This window comes from Rhincodon typus, chromosome 6, assembly GCF_021869965.1.
Source record: "Rhincodon typus isolate 14 chromosome 6, sRhiTyp1.1, whole genome shotgun sequence".
In the NCBI taxonomy this organism is placed as follows: Eukaryota; Metazoa; Chordata; class Chondrichthyes; order Orectolobiformes; family Rhincodontidae; genus Rhincodon; species Rhincodon typus.
The window spans coordinates 80,247,208-80,271,667 of record NC_063337.1 but is presented as its reverse complement, the minus strand read 5'-3'; the positions used below and the strand labels follow the sequence as shown (position 1 = coordinate 80,271,667).

Below are 24,460 nucleotides of genomic sequence, written 5' to 3'. Positions count from 1 at the left end.
GTTGTATTTTATATTCATGGGAGTCAATGGCCCAGTGGTGTTAATGCTAAACTATTCACTCAGAGACCAAGTAATGTTACAGGGACCAGTGTTCAAATCCTGCCACAGCAGATGATTGAATTTGAAATCAATAAACATCTGAAATGAAGTATTGAATGATTACCATGAAAGTGTTGTTGATTGTTGGGAAAAAAACGTCTTTTTGCTAATGTCCTTTAGGTAAGGAAACTACCATCCTTACCCTGTCTGGCCTACATGTGACTCCAGACCCACAGCAATTTAGGTGGCTCTTTAATTGCCCAAAGGGAAGTTGTGATGGGCAATAAATGTTAGCCTAGCCAAAGACATTCACACCCCACGAATGAATTTTAAGTAAGTGTCCCTGGTAGAATAGCAACAAAGCCATTAAGAATTAAAAAGTAATCACAAATTTGTTCGTCCACAGCTAATATTATGTAGTTTGACTGTCCGGCTGTAGAATTTTTAATTTTTTTATTTGCTCGTGGGATGTGTGTCACTAGCTGAGCCAACATTTATTACCATCGCTAATTGCCCTACATCGTCAAAACCAAACAGGGAACGCAGTGCGATTCATCAGGGATAAGAAACTAGTTCTGAGGAGAGACTGGGATACATGAATTAATTCAGCTGGAGCAGAAAGGCGTGCAGGAGATTCGGAAAGTGCTTATAAACATTATTCAACGTCTTGATACCAAGTTCTTCAGATCCCAGAACATTTTTTTTTAAAACATTGTGTATTCAATTTCTACTTGTACTTAAATACGAGCATATGTAGATTCAAGTCTATATATCTGGATATGGACGGCTATTATGACACTGTGGTAATGTCCTTAGCTCTGAGGTGGGAGACCCAGGTTCAAGTCTGACCTGCTCCAGGGACGTGTGTAATAACATCTGAGTAGATTTATGAAAAAAAAATCTACACCCAGATAGCAGTAACTGTTGGAAGTAAAAACATACTTTGAATCTAGGACAAAGGAACCACATCAAGAAATCATATTTACAATTTATTGACCTAGTAAAACAAACGTCAAAGCAACTAAAAAAGTAAAACATTTCTTGAAAATCATGATTTTATTCTTTCTTGCTATTTGAAGACCAAGACTTGTAAGGGCGTCTAAGTAGAAAACAAAATTTGTAAAGCCTGTAGAGAAAAAATAGGAAAAAAACCTGCAAAATGCAATGATTATGGAGGAAGAAAGCGAGCTTTAATGTTTCTGGTCAGAGATTACTCCTTAGATTTGCAAATGTTACAGATGAATTACTTGCAAGGAGGAATAGATTCAGGGAAAAGGGTGCAAGAGAAAGAACAGTCTGTGATTAAGTGCAGAACAGGAGATGATTAATGGCAAAAGTGATAATGGTCTGATAAAAGAGAAATTAACAATACTAAATTATTATTCAAGACCCAGAGGATGTGCAAGTAGTTACAGCAGAAAGCAAGTAGTACAGCCAGGAAAAGAATTACCTCCATTTTTTTGTGGAGGGGACAAAGGGGACGGGGCAGTAGAGGAGAGGTGTAAAGGGGGTTCAAGGCATGAAGTATCTATTAAGACGAAAGCCTACAGTGGCCCAGTAGGGAAAAAAAAAATCAAGTGTTACAATTGGTCAAATCATGCCGACAATTGTGTCAAAGGAAATCCTACACCAATAATCAGCCTACAATTTTCTGTCAAATGCTGAAAGCAGTAGTGCGCTCATCCTACATTATCAATACCTTCTGTCTGAAACAAAATGGGAAGTGTGACCAATGTCTGACGTTGTAAAATGTGAACAGTGTCTGTTAGAAAGATAAAGTGTTGTCCTTGAACTTATCCGAAGTTTCCAGTCAATTGCTATTTCAATTATCCACAGCACTGTTTAACACGAGTTCAAGAAAGGATACTTCCGGACAGAGTTTCCCTTTAGGTGCAATCACTTGTTCTGGTACCAATTTAAGCTTTTATCATGAATCTGATGTTTTTGTGCATGTTCAGCAAACTTTTCATTAACCGGTACCTCTGAAAAGTAAATTTCCAGTATTTCAGATGTATAATTTTTGCTGGTTTATCAAGAGTGCCAGTTAAAACAAAGTTTGCTGTACCTGTTAGATTTTATTTACATATTACTAAAAAAGTAAAATCTTCCATGAACCGGTAGAATCTGCTAACATTTTCATAATGCATTTTTTGGCAGAAAATTTTCCTTGACACATTTCTGTGATGAACTGCCTCAGATTTAATACTGCTAAAAATGAATTTAACATGAAAAAATATTTAAACTGGACTGCCACACATGAATACTTTGTTATGGACTTTTGAGCAACGTCATAGTTTGTTGGAATGGAGTTTTAAAACTAAATTAAAACATGCTTAATACTGGGAAAGCTTTTTTTAAGCAAAGTACCCACTAATGTTGTTCCACCACTCCAAAAAAAAACTTGATATCATTCTTCTCTTGAAGGCCACAAACACATGCATTTAGTGAAAATTCACCAAGGTAACTAAATGGGAAGAGAACAGATCGGTAGATGGCCTGCATCAGAAGGGGGGACAAATACTTTTGTGCTGGTAAGGCGAATTTTGGTACCTTACCAATAACTTGAATACCTTTTTTCTTTCCATTTGGTATTTCTTGCATTCTGACCTGAATATTTATTTGTAGATGCCACATATTTCTGTACTGAGCATTGGCAGTGATGGGAGTGAATATTGGTCAATGTGGTGCCAATCGAATTGACAGCATTGTCCAGGATGGTGTCAAGCTTCTTCAATGTTGTTGTTCATTCATCCAGACAAGTAGGGAGTATTCCATCACACACTTGACTTGTGCCTTGTAGATGTTGGACCGGCCTCGGGGTTCAGAAGGGAGTTACTTGCTCCATCCTTCCTAGTCTCTGAATGCCCTTGCAGCCACAGCATTTATATCACCAGTCCAGTTCAGTTTTGTAGAGTATAATATATAAAGTGGAGAATCAGCTGTACACAAACAAGATGCTAAGGCTCTGCATTGTCCGATGTAATCAGAATGTGGCCGGATGCAGCAATGGATTCAGTCATAAATTTGCTTTACAGTAGAAAGTGGAAACAATGTTTTCAATTTTCGCAGTATCCAGCTGGAGAAAATTTTATGCCATCGAGGATGGTACCAGACATGTAGTTTAATTGACTGAAAAACTACACACTTTTTTTTTTAAAATGCAGGTGAGCGGATATTATGAACACGATTTCTGAATAAGCGACACTACTACGGGGAACAAACTGAATTAATCAAGCAGAGGAATTTTTAAAAAGCTAGCGCCCCACTCTCCTCCCACAGTGATACATCAGAATGAACTAAACCAATTTGCAAAAGATTGCGTATCAAATTAAGCTGATGCACAACATTTTTCAAATACATGAATGCCACTTGAGTTACCCTCACAGCAAGAAAAATGGAAAAAAAAGACTGGAGGCTCCTTCGTCCCAATAAGGAAGCTGAATACTGATCACATATTTACAAAGTCAGTGCACATAACCCTGAAACTATATTTTGAGGTATTTTACTGCAACTAGAAAATATAGGGCAAAAAAATGAACATTAAAAATTTGGAGTAAAAATACTGATTTGAATCAGAGTGAAAACCAAAATCTTCAGTTAAAACAAAAGCAAAACAAATCAGTATTGACATATTAGCAGCATACCAGCACTGCTGGTACAGTCGTAAGATTTGTCATGCAATAAAGACTAGTGAGAGAAATGCAGAAACAAGTACACTTTTAATGACAATTTTACATAAAATAGTGCAATATCACACTCCCCAGGTACAAATTTTGAATTTTCAAATTTAAGCTTGTAGTAAATTTGATGAGACCCAGCTGTGCATGCACCTATGTATTTCTCAGACCACACCTTGAATAGACTACAAATGAACTCTGTCCAGCAAAGCTGGCATTCCTGTATAACAACACAACCCTATCACACAACCAAACAATAAAATAATACATATGGAGCAATAAATGATTGATGTGCAAAGGCTCAAGAAACCACTCATATTATTCTAATGTATGCCAAAAATAAAGTCACCCTCCACTTTACTAGAGAAACACTCACACCTCGCTGATAAAAACGTTCACATTTACACATATTAGCCATGCAACAGATTCTGGAGAATCTAAATGAATACATGATAGTAACCTAGAAAACATAAAGCTTATAATTTCCACCATCTTTTCTAAACTGAAATGATACCTTACTATGCAAGTTTCATGGCTACAAACAATCACAAACAATGAACTACACAATGCTAAGGGAGGATATGTAATAGTGAAACTGGATGAGCTCACTAAATTGCCATGCATGTGCCTTCACTGTCTGAGATCTCTTCATAAAATGAGTGATCCATTTGAAGATTTGGCAGCTCACTTTCATACACAAAGTAATCTTATATTTACATTATTAAAAATCATTTACTTACAGCCTCTGCCTCTGCCCTTGTCTTGTAAGTAATAACTGCATGGCGAGAGCAGTCATCAATCTGACAATCCTCAATTTCACCAAATTGCTTAAAAAAAAGAAATAAAGTCTTTAACTATTAAAATTTCAAATGCTGATTTTATAGTCACATTTTCAGCCTGTTTATTCAAGATAACTAAATAAGGAAATGTATTCACTGAGAAATAAAAATGCTGCTGGACATAAACTGAAATAAGACCTGCGTCCAGTGAAATACTGCACTTGAATAAGATTTTAAAGTAACACAACTGAATAAAAAGGGGGCTAAAACATGACTCTAATTAGCACACACTATGCAATAGTGACATATTTCAGCACAGACATAAACAAGATACATGGACACAAATTTCTTTACACTAGGTTTTTTGACAAGTATTGGCCTCTAGGCTATAGAAATCACCCGCTAGAAAGGGTGGGCTGCAATGCATTTGACTGGAGATTGCAAAATTCAATACAGGTTCTTAAAAGAAATTCTTAACAGACAGCAGCTTGTCATAAATGTTTAAATCATGAAGGTGACACAGAAGGCTCCCACAATGACAGATTATATTTATATAGCACTTGAAAATAGTATAAAACTCCAAGGTACTTCAAAAAGAGCAATATCAAGCAAAATTTGACAGTGAATCACGTAAGGATATGTTAGGGCAGATGGAATAAAATCTCAGACAAAATGGTAGATATTAAAAGGAGAGTTTTAAAGCTAGACAGGAAATAGAGAGAGAGAGAGATTTAGGAAATGAATTCTAGAACTTGGGGTGACGCAACTGAGTGAAATCAAATAAAGGAAGTGCTCCTCTTGACTGCATTCAATCAGACCATACAAGTTTAATGCACAGGAGGCCACTCGCCTATCATGTGAACCCCCACCACTAGATCAAGACAAAAATCAATTTCACTTTTCTCTTCCCTCTTTACTGCCATGCAGCTTCTTCTACTTTCACTGTTTATATCTGTTACACTTTGTGACTTTTGCTACGTGCGGTAGCACTAAGAGATCAACTAAGTACACCATAAAAACTTAATTTGTAAAATATAATTAACTAACATTTATTATTTATGCCCTAATGTAAGAATTTAAATTGCACCAACTCACTTTCTGCAATCAAAATTTCTCAAGGTGATAATGCAGAAAATATACTTCGACCAAGTTCATGCCACCATTGAATATACGTAGCTTGGTACAAATGTTTTAAAACAGCCTCCCTTCAATAGGTTGGCTTTGATAGAAGAGCCCCTACATATTTACTGCTTGATTTTCCTGGTTGAGGCTCATTTGAAGTCATAAAAGTTCAGGATTTACATAAAGAGACTACCCAAGACAGCAGCGTGGCTTCATTTATTTATCTCCCAACTGCAGATTAAAAATTAGGCATCCTATCAGTCAAACATGGGGACGTCGGGTGTACTGCTCCAGAACCCACATACTTTTTTCATGATTTCATGGGATCAGGCTGCCATCAGCTGGAACAGCATTTATTGCCAACTCTTAGCTGCCCTCAAGACGGTGGTGGTGAGCCGCTTTCTTTAACTGCTGCAGTTAATTTGCTTTAAGTACATCCACAATGCCATTAGGGAGGGAATTCCATTGAAGGAGCGATGAGATTTCCTAAGTCTGGATGATGAATGGTCTGGAGAGGAACTTGCAGGAGATGGTGTTTCTATGTATTTGCTGCCGTTATTCTACTAGATGATGGTGATCGTGACTATAGGAAGGGCTGTCTACGGAGGCTTCATAAATTTCTATAGTGCATCTTGTAGATACAAATTATTGCTGTTACTCTACTTTGGTGGTGGAGTGTAAATGTTTGTAGATGTGCCAATCAAATGGACTGCTTTATCCTAAATAGCTTCTTCGACTGTTACATGAGCAGTGCTCACCCTGGGCAAGTGGGGCATATTCCATCACACTCCTAACTTGTACCTTGTATATGGTGGACAGGCTTGGGGGAGTCAGGGCATGAGTTACTCAAAGGTGGGTTCTTTTTCTCTGACTTCCTCTTCTGTTTATTTACCCATATAGAAAATCTATTTATATGGCTACTCCAGTTAATTTTCTGGTCAATAATAACACCCAGGATGTTGATTGTGGGGGGATTCAGTCATGATAATGCCAGTGAATGTCAAGGAATGCTGCCTAGGAAGCCTTAAAAGGCAAAGTATGAGACACAAAACTTGAGAGTCCTAAGTTATCTTAAAAAAATTCTATTTCATAGAATAGAATATGGCTCAACAGACCAAAAAGAAAAACAAAAACAAACTAGAGGGATTTCAGTCACGATTCTTGAAGCTATCCTCCATTGACAAAGCCAATTCTTGAGGGAGAATTAATTTTGAAAATTAAGGCCAAGTCCTTTCAACAGGGCTGGTTAGAAACTTGAAGTACTGTTGAATCAATATTTCTCACTCATGGAAGGAATAAACATGGAAGGAATAAACATGGAAGGAATAAGACACCAAGGATTATTTCATGGAAGTAACTTCAGAGGGATTGATATAGTGTCAAACTGGCAACACACATGGAGTGGGGGTGGAACTTAATCTACGCACAAAATCCATATTGAGGAGGTTGTTTTTTACATGTGCGTGCATGTGGGCACCAAGTGTGAAAGGAAAACTTGAATTTCGTGAGTGGCACCAGGTGTCAGAGACAACATGGACATTTCTATGTTGCATAGATGTAGTAATATAATGGCAATTAGTAATTTTAATGCTTTTGAAGAAACATGCTTTAACAATAAATGATTCTGAAAAATAATATACTGGATACATTGTTATAAACCAATTGTTCAGTTTCTGTATAACTGAGAACAGCTACTGCAGAACACCTCTGGAATATCAGAGATCTATTAACGCTAGTAAAGATGGAGCACTACAGATCACACAAATGGGCTTGATGATTCAAATGTCCTTTCCTTATTTTGTATAAGGAATCTGTAACTGCGTGCCAACAAAAGTAGACCAAAGAGCATTACAGTCAAGATACGTGTGACACTTTCTTGCAATTAATTCACTATCTACATTGATGTAGCTGGAAAATCCCTAAGAGGCACACTTGAAATCCCTGTTCTTGCATCAACCACAGAATTGTTGTAGTGTTGAAGGAGGCCAGTTCATTCATCGTGACCACACTGGCACTCTGAATGAGTATTGACTTAGTGCCATTCACCTGTCTTTTCAACGCAAGCCTTATATTGCTTCCATTCACAATAACTGACCGCCTTCTTGAATACATTGATTGAACTTGCCTCCATCAAACTTCTAGGCAGCATATTCCAGAACATAACACTCAAAAACAATTTGCCCCAGTGTATTTGCTTCTTTTGCAGATGACTTTAGATCTGTGCCCTTTAGTTCTTGATCCTTTCATGAGAGCTTTTTCAGAAATATGTACCTTTGGCAACCTATCTAGTGTGACATGTTATCTAGTACTTGATGCTAAGTTATTTTTAAATTACCAAAGAAGTTTGAATGCACCAGATACATTTTTGCCAGAAGTGGGGTAGAAGGAGGCATTAATAGAACATTAATATCTTGTGAGACAACACCCAATAGCAGACGTAAATCTGAGGCACCACCCAGAGTTGGCAAGAGCACGAACAGACCATATAGCCCATCAAGCCTGCTGTCATTCAATGAAATCGTGGCTGATCTTGGGCTTCAACTCAATTTTCCCACCAATTCCTACATATCAGTCACCTCTCTGAAGCACCAAAAATCTATTAAGCCAGCCTTAAATGCATTCAATGATGAAGCACCCACACATCATCTGGGGTGGAGAATTCCAAAGATTAACATCTGAGTGAAGTAATTTCTCCACATCACAGTCCAGAATGATCATCCCCTTACCCTGGCACTGCATCTGTCTTTCATATTTCCCAACCAGCAGAAACACACTCTCCGTGACTATTCCATCAAACCCACCGGAATCTTGGGTTTTTCCAAGCTTTAAGAGTACCTTGATTTTTTTTCTAAACTCTAAAGAGTACAGGCCCAACTCACTCAGCCTCTCATCATGGAATCGCCTCCCAGGTCCCAATGATGAATTTAGTGAACCTTCACTCTACCACCTCCAATTTAAGTTTATTTTTCCTCAATTAGAGATAAAAACGACACAATATTCTAGGCATGGTCTCACCATAGCCCTGTACAATTGTAGCAAGACTTCAATATTTCTGTTCTCCAAACCCCTTGCAATCAAGGCCAAAAGGCCAAATGCCACTTTTTTTTTTAATTGCTTGCTGTACCAGTCAGTGCTTACAATTTTCCATGTTACACTTTACTTCTCAAGTGGGTTGCTAGAGAAAAATTAAGCGCCGAGATACGTCAAAAAATTCTGCGTGCCTAATTTCAGAGCAGCATCGAAGAAGACCAGAGAGCAGATTCTGAGAAAAAAGGAAAATAACTTGCACACAGGATAATATGCAAATGATATTGCGTGCAAGAAAATTACCCAATATAAGAATAAATTCTCTTAAATGAAAGTGAGGAAGAGAGCGGTGTGCTCAATTGAGCACTGCTGTTACATTGGTTATGTAGACAAAAATCTAGAGATGCTGTGATAAATCACCACAGTCAATAGGCTTTGTAAAACAAGTCTTCATAACCTATACTTTGTTCCTAACAGGTTCTCCTTAATCCAGCGCTCATCTTACCAATCTCAACCAAAGATAGCTGGAAGAGGAAAAAAATCTGACTGGTGCAGTAGGGAGTATGTGTTCTATTTATGTGATATTAAGACATGATTGACATCCTACTGTGTAATCCTATACTCTTTTGGTCATGATCAAAAACATAGACAAGTGAATAAGATCGATAGGTCTGTTGGGCTCAGCATAACTTCTAACGTGCGAAATGAATTAAAATATACCAAAAGTACATACTGCAAAATGTGGCAGGACTTCATCTTGGTCACTTTCTGAAAATCCAGATATATTCAATGATTTTGGGCGATGGTCCACTACAGAATGAAAAGGTGCACCCCGGCCTCGTCCGCGATGCCCTCTACCGCGACCTCGATGTCCTCCTCGTCCCCTCGAGTGGTGTCCTCTTCCACGAACTGCGGAAAGGATCCCGCGTTTGGCAGCCTGCAACATGAAGGTGAACACATTACATAAGACACTTGTAGCAAGTTTAATGTTGATTATGAAAACTATAGTGCATTACAAAAACTCAGATCCTGTTTTGTAAACAAGGGAACTCTCCAAAAATGTCAGAACTGTTGGGAGTGCAACAGAACCCAAAGGGTAAAATTAAACAAATAACTGCAGGTACCGGATATCGAAAACAAAAACAGAAATTGCTGGTGAAACTCGGCAAGTCTTGCAGCAGCTACGGGAGAAAGCAGAGTTAATGTTATGAGTTTGGTGACTCTTCAATAGAGCTGGGGTTGCGTTAGTAATTTTAGTTTTTGTTTCAGAACTGGGGATAACTGGAGCAGCAAGAAAATCTTATGCTAGCTAAACAAGAAGTGTCAGAAAAAAACACTTATTTTTCGTATCAACACAAATGGAGTGCTGCATTTACATTATTTGTCCGAATTTATTTACGCATGCACAAAACTGGACATATTTTCCAAAAAACTTAATACCCATTTTTCCTCAATTTAGGCACAAAGTCAGTAATTAAGAAACTTCAGGCTAACCATTGTGTGGGAGGAAAACACTTGGCTGACACTTCAACGAAAGTTTATCATCAGTCATGCACAAATAGGTAAATCATCAAAAAATAATTGGTTCAGATTATTGGGGCAAAACTAAATCCTCTGTTAACAATCCAATCTACATCAAATGCAAATAGAAGAGATTTGGAAATATAAAGGATGCAGTTCTATGGTAATAAAAACCAAAAGAACTGCGGATGCTGTAAATCAAGGACAAAAAAAAAGTTGTTGGAAAAGCCCAGCAGGTCTGGCAACATCTGTGAAGGAAAAAAACAGAGTTAACGTTTCAGGTCCAGTGACACTTCCTCAGAACTGATCAGTTCTGACGAAGGGTCACAGGACGTGAAACAGTAACTCTGTTTTTTCCTTCACAGATGCTGCCAGACCTGCTGGGCTTCTCCAGCAACTTTGTTTTTGTTGCAGTTCTATTGTGTCTATGCATCACTAACGAGGCACAAGCATTTCAAAATTGTGCTCAGATGTTAAATTTCACAACAGTATCAGTTTGTCAGATTCACACTACATATGTTTAAATGTTGTAGTCATACCAGCAGAGAAAAGAAGAGAAAACAAGCATTATATGGTTTTCGAATGATCATTTGGAACTGGCAGACAATGCTGCCATCTCCTGTTAATCTTGGTTATTGCTGCAAGTTTCCTCCGTTTTTACTTTTATACCAATTCATGGTTTGAGAGTGCCGACACGGTGATTAGGACATCAGCAACGAACAACTTTATACCCAGCAAAGCAAGCAGAGCTTGTGGATTAATGTTAAGCACAACATTGTGAAGCCTCATCTTAGCAACTTTAATTTAGCTTCAGAAGCATGTAGTTTACATATACTAATTTCATGCAACAACAATACTGGATGTGTATATAACTATGAACTTTCACAGTATTCCTTTGACCAGACATTTTACCAAATACATACGAACGTTTAGGCAAATTGTCAAACAATAGTAAGCAAATGAGCTCGACCTGGATGTGTGTTCGTGTTATTCAAAGAAAACCTTAAGGCTAACTTTATAAGAATCACAATCAGACTGAGAAATGCAAACTCCAATCCAAATGAATGAAGTTTTTGAGTTGTACAGGTTGGAAACATACTTATATATCAGTATGAATATGAATGCATGCAATTTCTTAATACCTTAGAATTACTGTTGTTATTATTCCTACCTCTAGCTGAAGCTCATTGTACTTTTTTCGAAGTCCAGTGACATCTTCTCCAGCCTGTACTTTCTTATACAAGTCCAACTCCGTGTCTAGTAGCTCTCTTTGCATCTAATAAAAGAAAAATTCAGTATTTGCTTAAATCCAAATAACTATCTAACTGCAAAACTATAACTCACTTGTTAACCTATGCAGAATTCAAAATCAAGTAGCAAATGAGTCAAAACCTGAAAAATTTGAAACAGGATCTGAAATTTAATTATGCTTTACTTTGGTTATTCAATTTGTCTGTAGGCATTCTAGTGAAAAAGAACGTTCAGCATTGGGCAGAACCGTCATGACAATGTTCTCTGGTGGGTTTTCTATACGTTCTGTGGAAACGTTCAAGGAGTGAACATTATGATGAATAGTTGTTTGGATTGTGGGGGTGGGAGGGTCAGATAAGAATGCACAGCAGCTAAATTTACCAATAACACCAAGATAGATAGGGAAGTTAAGTTGTCGATAGATTGCAGAAAGTGCGTAAACAGATATAGACAGGTTAAGTGACTGAGCAGGATGTTGGCAGATGGACTACGATGTGAGCAAATGTGAACTTGCCCATTATGACAAAAAGAGTGGAAAATCAGTACATTGTTTAAATGAAGCAAGATGCTCATTGGTGGTGCATAAATCAGAAAGTTAGTACACAGGTAGAACAAATAATTAGTAAGGCAAATGTAATACTGTCTTTTACTGCAAGGAAAATGGATATAAGAGTAGGGAAGTTTGAGTGCATTTGTACAGGGCTTATGAAACCACACCTGGAGTGCTCTGTAACAGTTTTGATCACCTTACTAAAGGAAGGATGCAAAAGCTTTTGAAACAGTTCATTCAACTCACTCCATGTGGCAAAAGTTTAACAAATTAAGCCTGTACCCATTGGAGTTTAGAAGAATAAGATATGATCTTCCCGAAACACACAAGATCCTGAGGGGATTGGATAGGGTGGATACCAGGAGTATGCTTCCTCTTGTGGGGAGACTAAAGATCTCCCATCTTAAGACTCATGATTTTTTTTTCCTTCAGGGTTCCTTAAGGAATTCTCTTCCCCCAAAGATAGTGGAGGCTAAATAAAATCTATTCAAGACAGAGTTATATAGGGTTTTAACAGACAAGAGAGTCAAGGATTACGATCTGCAGACAGGAAAATGGAGGTGAGATCACAGATCAGCCATGATTTTATTGAATGGAAGAGCAGGCTGGAAAGGCTGAATAGCCCACTCCTGCAAATACATTGTTATACTTTAAATCGAAATTCTCAACTTGTAAGACATGAGAAAAAAATTCATTTGCCACTTTTTAAACTGTTAACATTATTTCATTTTTGAAAATCAAAATTTGTTATCTAATAACAGGACATTCAAAAAGGCATCAAATTAAGTACAATACCTGTGCTTTGGTTTTTACTGTTTTGGGAGCAGTAGAGCCTGTTCCACTTGCTTTAAGTTCATCTTGTAGTTTGGTTATACTCTTGGTTAAGGCTTGCAATGTTTTCATAATTTCGGTTTTGTCTTCTGATTTCATCTTTTTGTTTTTCTCCAGCTTTGATATCAAAATCTAAATATTGATTCAAACAGTTAAGATAACTAAGTACCCTGGATCCAACTTTGTCAGAGAAGACACTTTTTATTAAAAACATTGCAGAGGTTCTCAGCGTTACAAACACTCATACTTTTGAATAAGCTCCACCTGAATCATGCTGGGACCCAAGTCCTGGCAAAGCGTGTAACTAAAGCTGTGGGAGGTGAGTTCAGGTGCGTGAAAATTATGGAAGAAGTTAAAGAGGCGAAGGCTCAGCAGAGGTTATTAAAGTCTCCAGAACAAGTAACAGGACAAAGAGTATGGAAAAGGTCAGGAATCTAACTTCAGGCACAGCAGATAAGGGGATAACTTTGAGAAGGGGGGGCAGTCAATGCAGAGCTGAGGGTATTGTATTAAATGCATGAAACATAGCAAATGAATTTGCAGCACAGATTGAGATTGGCAGGTATGATGTTGGGGTTATCACAGAGACAAGGGGGTTAGGTCTGGGAACTAAATATCCAAGGATACACATTCTATTTAAAGGGCAGACAAATGCGCAGAGTTGCCTGGTTAGTAAGAAATGAAATTAGATAGATTAGAAGAAGTGATATAGAGTCAGAATGTGGAGTGTTTGGGAACAGCAAAAGGAAAAACAAAAAAGACTCTGATGGAAGTTGTGTACAAGCTTCCTAGCAGTAGTCAGGATGTGGGGAAGAAAATAAATCGGGAAACAGTACCTTTGCAACTTGCCTTTTCTATTAGATTAATCATGGAGACTTAAATATGCAGGTGGATTGGCAAAATCATGTTGATAGTGAGTCTCAAGAAAAGAAATTCATGGAATGTCTACAAGATGGTTTCTTTGGAGCAGCTTGTGGTATAGCCCACTAGGAATCAGGCAATTCTGGATTTCATGATGTGTAATTTGATCAGGGGGCTTAAGGTGAAGGCACTCCAAGTGGGCAGTGGCCATAATAGGACAGAATTCACCTTACAGTTGAGGGGGAGAAGCTGGAATCACGTCTAACAGCATTTCAAATGAGTAAAGCTTACGACAAAGACATGAGGGAGGAGCTGCCCAGAGTTGATTGGAAGAGGGGCCTAGCAGGGAATGCTAAGAGTTACAAGGGGTATTCAAGAGACACAGCAGAAACTCAAACTAAGGAAAAAGAAACATACTCAGGGAAGGACGAGGTCACCAAAGTTGACAAGGGAAGACAGGGACAGCATAAAGAGAAAAGAAAAAGCAAACAACATGGTGAAGATTATTGGGAAGCCAGACTATTAGGAAGCCTTTAAAAATAGCAGTAAAGGGGGTGGGGGAGATGAAATATTAGAATAAGCTAGCTGGTAATATCAGATACTTAAAAACACTTCCAATCTTCTCTAAAAACTAATTAAGAGCCAACAGTGGACACTGGACCACTGGAAACGGAGCCTGGAGAAGTAATAATGGGCAACAAACAAATGGTAAATAGGCAATTTGTATCAGTTTTCACAGTGGAAGACACCACCAGTATACCAGAACTTCAATGGAGTCAGGAAGAAGAGTTGAGCATAGTGGCCATCACTAGGGGAAAGGTGCTAGGGAAGCTGAAAGGTCCAAGGTGGACAAATCACTTGGACCAGGTGGACCACACCCAAGAGTTCTGAAGGAGTTTGCTGAGGAGATTTTTTAAGAGGCATTGGTGGTGATCTCACAGGAATCATTGGAGTAGGGAGGATCCCGGAAGACTGGAAAATGGCTAATGTAACACCTGTTTAAGAAGCAAGGGAGGCACAAGACTGGAAACGGTAGGCTATTTAGACTAATCTCAGTCATTGGTAAGATTTGAGAGTCAATTATTAAGAATGAGATTACAGAGTACTTGGAAGTACATGGTAAAATAGGGCTCAGTCAACGCAGCTTCATCAAGGGGCGGGGGGTCCTGCATGACAAATCTGTTAGAATTATTTGAGGAAATAATCAGCAAGTTAAACAAAGGAAACCAGTGTACGTGATCTATTTGGATTTCCAGAAAGCCTTCAACAAGGTACGGCACAGGAGGCAGTTAAAGATGCCCATGGTGTTACAGGCAAGGTACTGGCATGGATAGAGGATTGGCTGACTAGCCGAAGGCGGAGACTAAGGATAAAGAGGTCTTTTTCAGGATGGCAGCCAGTGACTAGTGGAGTTCCGCACGGTTTCCATGTTGGGACCACAACCATTCACGTTATACATTAATGATCCAAATGAAGAACACTACAGCGTTGTTGCTAAGATAGTTGTAAGATAGTTGAAGAAAAAGGCAGTATCAGGGAAGAAGGAGGCTCCAGAAGGACATGGACAAGGTGGGAGAGTGGGCAAAGAAGTGGCAAATGGAATACAATGTGAGAAAGTGTGAGGTTATGCACTTTGGTTGGAAGAATAGAGGTGTAGATTACTTTCTACATGGGGAAAGCCTTCAGAAATCTGAAGCACAAAGGGACTTGGCAGTCCTAGTTCAGGATCTCTTCAGGTGAAGATGCAGCTTCGGTTGGCATTTAGGAAGGCAAATGCAATGTTAGCATTCATTTCAAGAGGTCTACAATACGAAAGCAAGATGTACTGCTGAGGCTGTATAAGGCTCTGGTCATACTGCTTTTAGCATATTGAGAGCAGTTTTGGGCCCAGTATCTAAGGAAGGACGTTGAGGTTGGTTGGCTCGCTGACCTGGTTTATTGTTCTGCAGACGTTTCGTTACCGTGCTTGGTAACATCCTCAGTGCAGCCTCTGATGAAGCGTCGGTGTATTTTGCCGCCTGGTTTTTAATCTCTGGGGTCCGTTGCGACGGATTGCCTCACTTCCGGGTTTCCTCCATAGTGGAAGGTATACGGGGTCGAGTTTAATGTGTTTATTAATAGCATGCTTTGTGGAGTGCCATGCTTCCAGGAATTCTCATGCTTGTCTCTGCCTAGCCTGTCCCAGGATCTTGGTGTTGTCCCAGTCGAAGTCGTGGTTCTCCTTGTCCATGTGGATTGAGATGAGCGAGTATTGGTCGTGTCTTTTTGTAGCCAGTTGGTGTTCATGTACTCTTGTTGTTAGTTTCCTTCCCGTTTGTCTGATGTAGTGTTTCTCGCAGTCTCTGCAGGGAATCTTGTAGATGACATTGATCCTGTCCATGGCGGAGAGTAGGTCTTTATTCGGGTGAGCACTTGTCGTAGGGTTGATGTGGGCTTGTGTGCCACTCTGACGCCCAGCAGTCGTAGAAGTCTTGTGGCGAGTTCTGACGTGTTCCTGATGTAGGGTAGTGTGATGAGTGTGTCGGGGCATGTAGAATCTTTCTGATGCTGTTCCTGTAGGCATCTCCTGACCCAGTTCTTTGGATATCCATTATCCTTGAACACTTGGAAGAGATATTCCTCCTCCTCTTGGCGTAGTTCCATGTTGCTGCAGTGTGTGGTTGCCCTTTTAAATAGTGTTCGCACGCAGCTTCGTTTGTGTGTGCTGGGATGGTTACTGGGCATCAGTGTGGCACACAAGCCCACATCAACCCTACGACAAGGAAACTAACAACAAGAGTACATGAACACCAACTGCCTACAAAAAGACACGACCAATACTCGCTCATCTCAATCCACATGGACAAGGAGAACCACGACTTCGACTGGGACAACACCAAGATCCTGGGACAGGCTAGGCAGAGACAAGCACGAGAATTCCTGGAAGCATGGCACTCCACGAAGCATGCTATTAATAAACACATTGAACTCGACCCCGTATACATTCCACTACGGAGGAAACCTGGAAGTGAGGCAATCCATCGCAACAGACCCCAGAGTTTAAAAACCAGGCGGGAAAACACACTGACGCTTCATTCAAGGTTGCACGGAGGATGTTACCAAGCACGGTAATGAAACGTCTGCGGAACAACAAACCAGCTCGGTGAGCCAACCAACCTCAACACCCACAACCCGAGTGACAGATCTACTCAAAAACCTTAAGGAAGGATGTGATGTTTGAGGGGTCCAGAGATGATTTACAAGCATGATCCAGGGGATGAAGAGCTTGTCACATAAGGACAGTTGGGAACTCTGGGTCTGTACTCCATGGAGTTCCGAAGTTTAGATGTGTATTAGAAGGACGAGGGGGGATCTCATTGAAACTTACAGAATACAGAGAGGCCTGGATACAATGGACATGGAAGACGTTTCCACTAGTAGGTGAGACTAAGACACAAAGACACAGCCTCAAGGGTGAAGGGACGCCCCTTTAGAACTGAAACAAGGATGAATTTCTTCAGCCAGAAGGTGGATAATCTGTGGAACTTGTTGCTGCATAAGGGCTATGGAGGCAAAGTCATTGACTTTATTTAAGGCAGAGATAGATAGGTTCTTGATCAGCGAGGCCATCAAAGGTTACGAGTAAAAGGCAGGAGAATGGGATTGAGAAATATCAGTCATGTTTGAATGGTGCAGCAGATTCGATGGGCTGAATGGCCTAATTCTGCACTATATCCTCTCATCTTACGCAACGTGATCCCAGACAGAGGTGCAACTTTAAAGACCCGACGTCTGCATGTTTTCTGTATTTATGAATAGCTATTTTATATTGTCCTGTATTGTGTTCTGGACTTCACTTGATCAGACTACTCACGGTTTCCTGATTGTGCACATGTCTACACATTCAGTTTAAGTTTTAAGAAGTCACTGCATAATTTTAATTAGCTGGCAACAATGAACTGGCACATTGAGTTACCAGTATGAGACCTTTCATTGGATGGGATTAATTTTGTTATCGTATCGATACATCAGAGTTTGGTGAGCGGACGATGAGAAAATAAAGGGTTGGATCTGTAACTTAGATGAATCTGCTCATTTTATTCTGCATCTGATTTACTCCTAAAATTAGAGGGTTTAAATCGGAATCAAGTAATAGGGCCCAGGACCTTCAAAGCTCCATAAAGGATTTGAATCACTAGAGAGCTTTGACACTAATTGTGTTTTTCAAAGATGATGTAATTAAGTCAGTATTTAAGTGCCAATCAAACCTAAACGATGCTTAAGTGATGCACCTCAACAACGGTTAGATATGCATTAGCCGAACGGTTTGTGTGGTACAGTAGTAATATCTCTGCCTTTGAACCAGGAAGCCATCTTTCCAAAGATGCTCAATAATATTTCTTAACAGGTTGATTAGAAAATATCTATGCATTAGCTGAACAGACAAAGCCTGTGATGAGGAACCTTGCAATTACCTATCAAAGTGAACAGTTTTGATAAAATTGCACTTAACTGAATTGAAATGTTCATATATTTAAACATTCTACTGTTCTAACAAGGCAAAGGAAGTAACTCCTTGGATTTATTATTAAAAATCACATATGGATTCTTCTCCCAATCTGATTCATATAACACAAGAAACCAAAAGAGGCTTAAACAACAGTGTTTAATTGAATTTCATATTTTTTGCTCTTGCTCCTGACTTCCTTGGCAGAAATGATATATCTTAGAATTCACTCTTGCTACTTTGATATTATTTTTCATGTCCGAACTTTGGGTGCCAGAAAGGCAAAATAAAATTTTATTTTAACTGGACACCAGAAAAACCTTTCATGTCTCAGTTGGACCTGCCTGACTGATAGTAACTTTCCCAGAGATTGGCAAACACTGAATCCCACCCATCTAGAATCTGGAACAAACTCAAGAATTTGTCACAATGGCAAAAAAACCCGCTTCTCAATGAGAAAGCTGCCATCTAAAGCAGTGACCCTATTTAAAACACCAGTGACTAGTGGGGGTCTCCCTAAATGTCCCTTTCCTATCCATTTTAGTAGTTTGGATGCAGGTCATATCCAAATTCAAATTGATACAATGATTTTTGTAGGTCTAATGACAGTAGAGGAAACTAAATGACTGTGAGGAGATCATGGTATGCTGCGAGAAGGTGTAAAGATTTGGCAATAGAATTTATTTTCTAAGAGTGGAATGTTATTCTTGTCAGCAGGACCAATACGACACATTACTGTATGCTGAAGAACATGGTGAATAAAAAACATTCACGGGATTAAGTTTACAATCAATCAATTTGGGGTAAAGAAAATAGGGCACTTGCTGCAGTACAAAAGAAAATGGTCCTTTCAAAAAGACAGTGATTTACTGTCATTTATAATTTTGTTCCCTTTACTGTCCAAATGGAGTCTAAATATTTCAGAAAGATACAGACTCAAGCAATTTGATTGAGGTCTATTAAAAAAAGTGAAGGGACTAAATTGAAATGATTTAGTCAGCCTAAACGCGATTAGTTTGTGGAAGGTCTAGAAAGTTGAACGTAAAATGAATGCTCAAGAAACAGTTGACTTAGTTCAGCGATGTACACCACGGAAACAGACCATTCGTCCAACTCGTCCACGCTGACCAGATATCCTAAATTAAACTAGTCCGATTTGCCAGCATTTGGCCCATATCCCTCTAAACTCTTCCTAATCATGTACCCATCAGATGCCTTTTAAATGTTCTAATTGTACCAGCCTCCACCAGCTCGTTTCATACATGCACCACCCTCTATGTGATAAAGTTGCCCCTTGGATCCCTTAAGTACTTTTTTCCTAGCGATTAGTAAAACATTGGAACACATTATTAGCATGTGAAATGGGATTGTGTGACTACATAATTTAGGGTGTTGAGAAATTCTTGCACAAGGCACAGAATGCATCATACGTGAGGTCTGAAAAGAAGAAGTGAGGTTAGTGTGCGGCGCTAGACTAGTACTGATTTGCTAGAGGGATCGGATAGAGACTTTCCATACACCCCAACTGCCTTCACACAAACACACAGAGAGCTTTGGACTTCTGATCTGGTTTCCCGTTCCTTTTATACATGTGTATTTCCTGTAAGCGCATAGGAAGAAGGTGTTTTGACACGATGCATATAGCACCATGGACCAAATGGCCTCATCCATCCAACACTTTTGTACATCCCTGCAACAACTTCAGCACATCATCATATATGCAAATGGAAATTCATCTGTCCTGAAAGCCTATTATTCTGCATACAGCAACTGACCGATCATAGCCAGGTTGCACATGCTTAACGTGTAATTATCCACTCAAGAGGCAGTTCACAGGGACACTGGTGTCACAAAATAGACATAAATTAATGAAAACACATCATATAATTTTTTTGACATACAGGTAAAAAGGACTGCACGTATATTGACAAACTACACTCCCATGTAGAAGTGGAAGATTGTACAAACCGAAGTATCTCAGCACTGAAAAGAATGATCAACAGCACATCACAGAGCAGGGTTTCAACAGATTGATCTCAGAAAACTAAAAATAGATGCAAGACTAAATACCTTTTGTGTTTCAATGTGCTTTTCTAAAATTTCTCGTTTCTTTTTCCTCACATCCTGCTGAAGTCTAAGTGTATCCTGTAAAACGATATAATAGGTTTAAAACCAGAAAGGGCTGAAACAGAAGCATGGACAAAAACAATACTCCGAAGTGAGGCAGATAAGGAAAAGGTGGACTTTTTTTGAGAATTTGGTGGGTGTGTGGTGGGTATGCAATAGGCAGCTATTTTAGACAATGTTTTTAAGCATACATTTTAAGTTATGTTTAGAAGTAGGTTACCATATAAAATGTGGGCCTTAGGTTCTAAAGTTACTTTCATAACATTACTCAGTAGTTTAAGTCATCTTACGGAAAAATGCTCAGCTGTTCAAGCTAGTAGCGTACCCCCAAAATGGAAGTCTACATCAGACTGTGCCATTTCTCAACGTGTTTCCTTTCCAAAGGAAACCTCTACTTTCTGAGCCACTAAAGTGATGTTGTCCAGATATAATTTCCATTCATGTGTCTAATATTAAATTGGCATATGCCAGAAATAAAAATGAAAGTTCCAGCTTCACTTAGAAAAACTTCAATTCACATCGTTTTAACGTGGAGAGTCATTAGGGACAGGATACCATAGATCACTGCATATGAGTAAACATGACATGCAAGGCAACCCCATTTTTCCAGTGTCAAAAGTCAAGCTTTTGCAATTACTCGATAACAAGTCAAATCCCCTTCTCTGTTAAAAAAAAAACGCTCTACTCTCATTGGTAGTCAAATTTCAATTTTTCATATCAGAAATTTGTTTTTATTTACCTTCCAATGTAGGTCAGTGCACTGATCATGCAGCGAGCAGTTATGAAGAACACACCCAGAAGTTTCCCAGACACACAGCACCAGACACACAATACAGAAATAGGTCTTCCAACAAAAAGAATGAAGCACAAAGTGGCTTTTCAAGTCAAAAGTTGCAATATTTGCTAATTTGTCAATTAAATGTGCTCCCAAAAAGCTACTGCTGGAAGGGAAGGAGAAGGAGAAGGAGGAGGAATCAGCCCTGAAAAAAATGTCCAAGACCAAATGCGAAATAAGAACTGGGTCCAGCTTCTGGCCTGATCTGGATCAAAAATAAATGTGATGTTATCACCAATAATCATTAAGTGGGCTAAATCAAAGAGTCTCTCAGAGATTTCACCAGCTATTTCGTGTAGTTGTCTTAACGAACTAAACAGTTTAGTGTGGTCGCAGAAGACCAAGATTACTCAGACTACCTCAAGACCTCAATGTCAAAATGACCTGCTTCCAACTATTCATTAATAGGGCAAAATCATGACTACCTGTTATGTCACACTGGCAACATGGATGAAATGCCCGTGAATTTTGATATGCCTGACAGCAGCCAAACTGTGCAGCAGAAATGATCAAAACACCAGAGCACTTCTCTCCACATTACAGACTGGCAACTACCCACATCCTCACCAGTGGTCTATGTTTTATACCCAGCGATAAATGGACCCTCCCCCATTTTTGGAAGCTTCAAAAGGTTGACTTATACACCATGATCTACAGTATTTAATTTACTAACCTGCAACTGATTATACTGTTAAAGAATGGGACAATGGTAATTAATAAATGAACTTCAATCAAAAAGCATGCTGTTGATTTTATGAAAAAAATTTAAACCAGGAGCTGCTGGCAGCTTAAAAATCCAAATTCTTCATTTTCGGCAATAATATCAATTTCCTATCCTGAAACACTGTATAGTCATCTGCTCAGTAGTACGTCGATAAATTTCAAAGCATGGAACTGTCACAACCCCAACAAACCTGTTTTTTTTTGGGCGTCTCTGTAGAATCTGATGAAACAGGGCCTAATGTTTTTTGCGCTGCCTTTAGGGCAGCTGGATTGTAGACGGTTTTTGTAAGGCCTGTTGTAGTTGATAACACCTGCAGCACAAATATAGTTATTTTCCATCGTAAAAGGAAACAGGGTCAAAATTAAAACTTTGTTTCACAAATACAGCAAATTATTGTAGCCAAGATAATATAAAATGTCACTCTAATGACAAATATTTTGCAAGGTTAACTATCCAGACAGACTATCTCACATGATATTGGCGACTATACTTTCACAAGTAGGTTAAAATTGGTAATGGACATCAAGTTTGCTTTTGCATACACGAAGAACAAGAAATAACTGTGGGTAGTAATCATGCATCAGATTTGCATTGGCATAATGTTCAAAATAAAAATGAAAACAGTGTTATTTTGTGAATGCCAATGGCTCCACCAGCAGTATAAACTAAATTCTACCTTTTCAGTTGGAGCAGGTTCTGGGCGCTTAGTCACAAAGCCAAGTCGATCTCTAACCGACAGTTTACTTGAATTCTGAAGGGAAGAGAAAATTAAACATTACCAAAGACAGAATACTCTCTTTTTTCAATAAATGTTCAACACTCATTAAGTCTGCTTGGCATATGCACTCCTTTGGAAATCTACTAATTCATAGATTCTCCTGATGACTCATCAAATTGATTCACAAGATGTACCATGTGTGTTTAAAGGGGACTGGATTCAACCATGATTTCGGTCCTCTGTCTTCTCCAAACAGAAATGCATTATAGATATTTGGGTAAAGTACTGGAGGATGCTCACTTTTTCTCTTTTTAAATATTTATTTCTTCACAGAATGTGGTATTATTGGCTAAGCCAACCCCCATCCCTATCTGAACGTCAGAAGAAAGTGCTAGTGACACACCCTCTTGAACTACTGTAGTCCAAGTGGTGTGAGAACAAGCACACAGTACAGCTGAGGAGAAATCCAGGATTTTGACCCAGCAAAAGTGAAAGAATAGCGATTACAGGTAGTTCTCCTATAACGTGACAGTTGCATGCTTGTGTGACCTTGCGTTATAGAAAATGGCCAAGGAAAATCGTGTTATAGGAAAATGGCTATACCTGTACATCAGAAAGTTCGCGTTATCCAAACAATGTCCACTATTCCTCAACCGCGTTACAGCCAATTTGCATTAACGAAACATGCGTTATAGCAGAACTACCTGTATTTCCAAGTGTTTGTGCCTTCTCGGGGAACTTGCAGGTGGTGTTCCCAATCACTTTCTTCCCTTGTACTTCTGGGTGGTAGAGGTTCAGATTTGCAGGGTGACATTAAAGAGGTTGTGTTGACTTGTTGCAGTCTATCTTGGAGATGGCACACATTTCCTTCACGATCAATACCCAGTGACAGATATGAAAGTTGAAGGTGATGGATGGGATGCAAAAATTAAGCAGGCTATTTTATCCTGGATGGTGTCAGTTTCTCAAATGTTGTTGGAGCTACGCCCATCCTTGCAAGCAGGGAATACTCAATATCATTCCTGACTTGCGCCTGCAGAGTGTGGACAGGCTCTGGGAAATCAGGAGGCAAGTTAGACTGCAGAAATTCCAACCACAGTATTGATAGGGCTAGTCCAGTTAGGTTCACAGAAATGTATCCCAGGAAAAGAAGAGCTTGGCAGACAAAGGGTCAGAGGAAAACTGGCATCAGAAATGAAATGTAATTGACCTCATGTGGTGACTCTGTTTCTTTCCACAGATGTTGCCCAATCTTTCGAGTGTTGATAGCATGTTTTCATTTCAGAATTACAGCACCTGCAGTAACTGCATTTGGTAATACTGAATAGTAATGGTAATACTGAATAGTAATGGTAATATCACCAATTACTGCTGCACCTTAACCAATACACATCCTTTAACTTCACCACAGATCACCAGTCCTCAGAGTGCTTAAATACCATCATTCATTTCTTAGTGAAATCACTTCAACGAAAATTACTGTTCAAATAAAGATTATTAGTATGGCAACTTCTATTTATGTCATGCTTCAGGAAATACAAGATCAGATTATCAAAAGTCAAAGGTAAGCTTTAAAGACTGTTTTAAAAGAAGCAAAGTAGAGAGGCAGGGAAGTGAAATTCTGGAAGAAATTCATGAAGTTCAGTCCTTCCTAGGCAGCTGGAGGAGACGTCATCAACAGTGGAGCAATTGAAACTGGTAATGTTTAGAAGGTCAGAATCATGTCAGTGCAGATGTATTAGAGGGTTGAGAAATTGGAAGAGCACAGAGATAGAGAGGATTCATACAAATAGAGGATTTGATAGGTTTGAAAATCTTAAAGAATTGTTGCTTGGCCAGGAGCCAATGCTGATCAGCAAGCTTGGGGTAAGGTAGAAATTGGGAAACAACCAGTATTCAATTGGAATAGTCA

At 39.1% G+C, this 24,460-nt stretch overlaps 1 protein-coding gene across 3 annotated transcripts in view; it reads right to left on the bottom strand.

Annotated features, from left to right (window-relative positions):
* Positions 1-24,460, bottom strand: part of rbm26 (RNA binding motif protein 26) — a 79,102-nt gene that overhangs the window by 6,978 nt on the left and 47,664 nt on the right. For 2 of the 3 annotated variants that reach the window (XM_048597944.1, XM_020535792.2), the window contains exons 14-20: positions 22,507-22,581; positions 22,021-22,140; positions 20,215-20,289; positions 12,762-12,929; positions 11,337-11,441; positions 9,378-9,581; positions 4,457-4,543 (exon numbers count right to left, since the gene is read on the bottom strand). In XM_048597944.1, coding sequence (XP_048453901.1) covers positions 4,457-4,543; positions 9,378-9,581; positions 11,337-11,441; positions 12,762-12,929; positions 20,215-20,289; positions 22,021-22,140; positions 22,507-22,581 — 834 coding nt within the window. The remainder of the gene's footprint in view (positions 1-4,456; positions 4,544-9,377; positions 9,582-11,336; positions 11,442-12,761; positions 12,930-20,214; positions 20,290-22,020; positions 22,141-22,506; positions 22,582-24,460) is intronic. The other variant, XM_048597945.1, reaches the window with a different exon arrangement.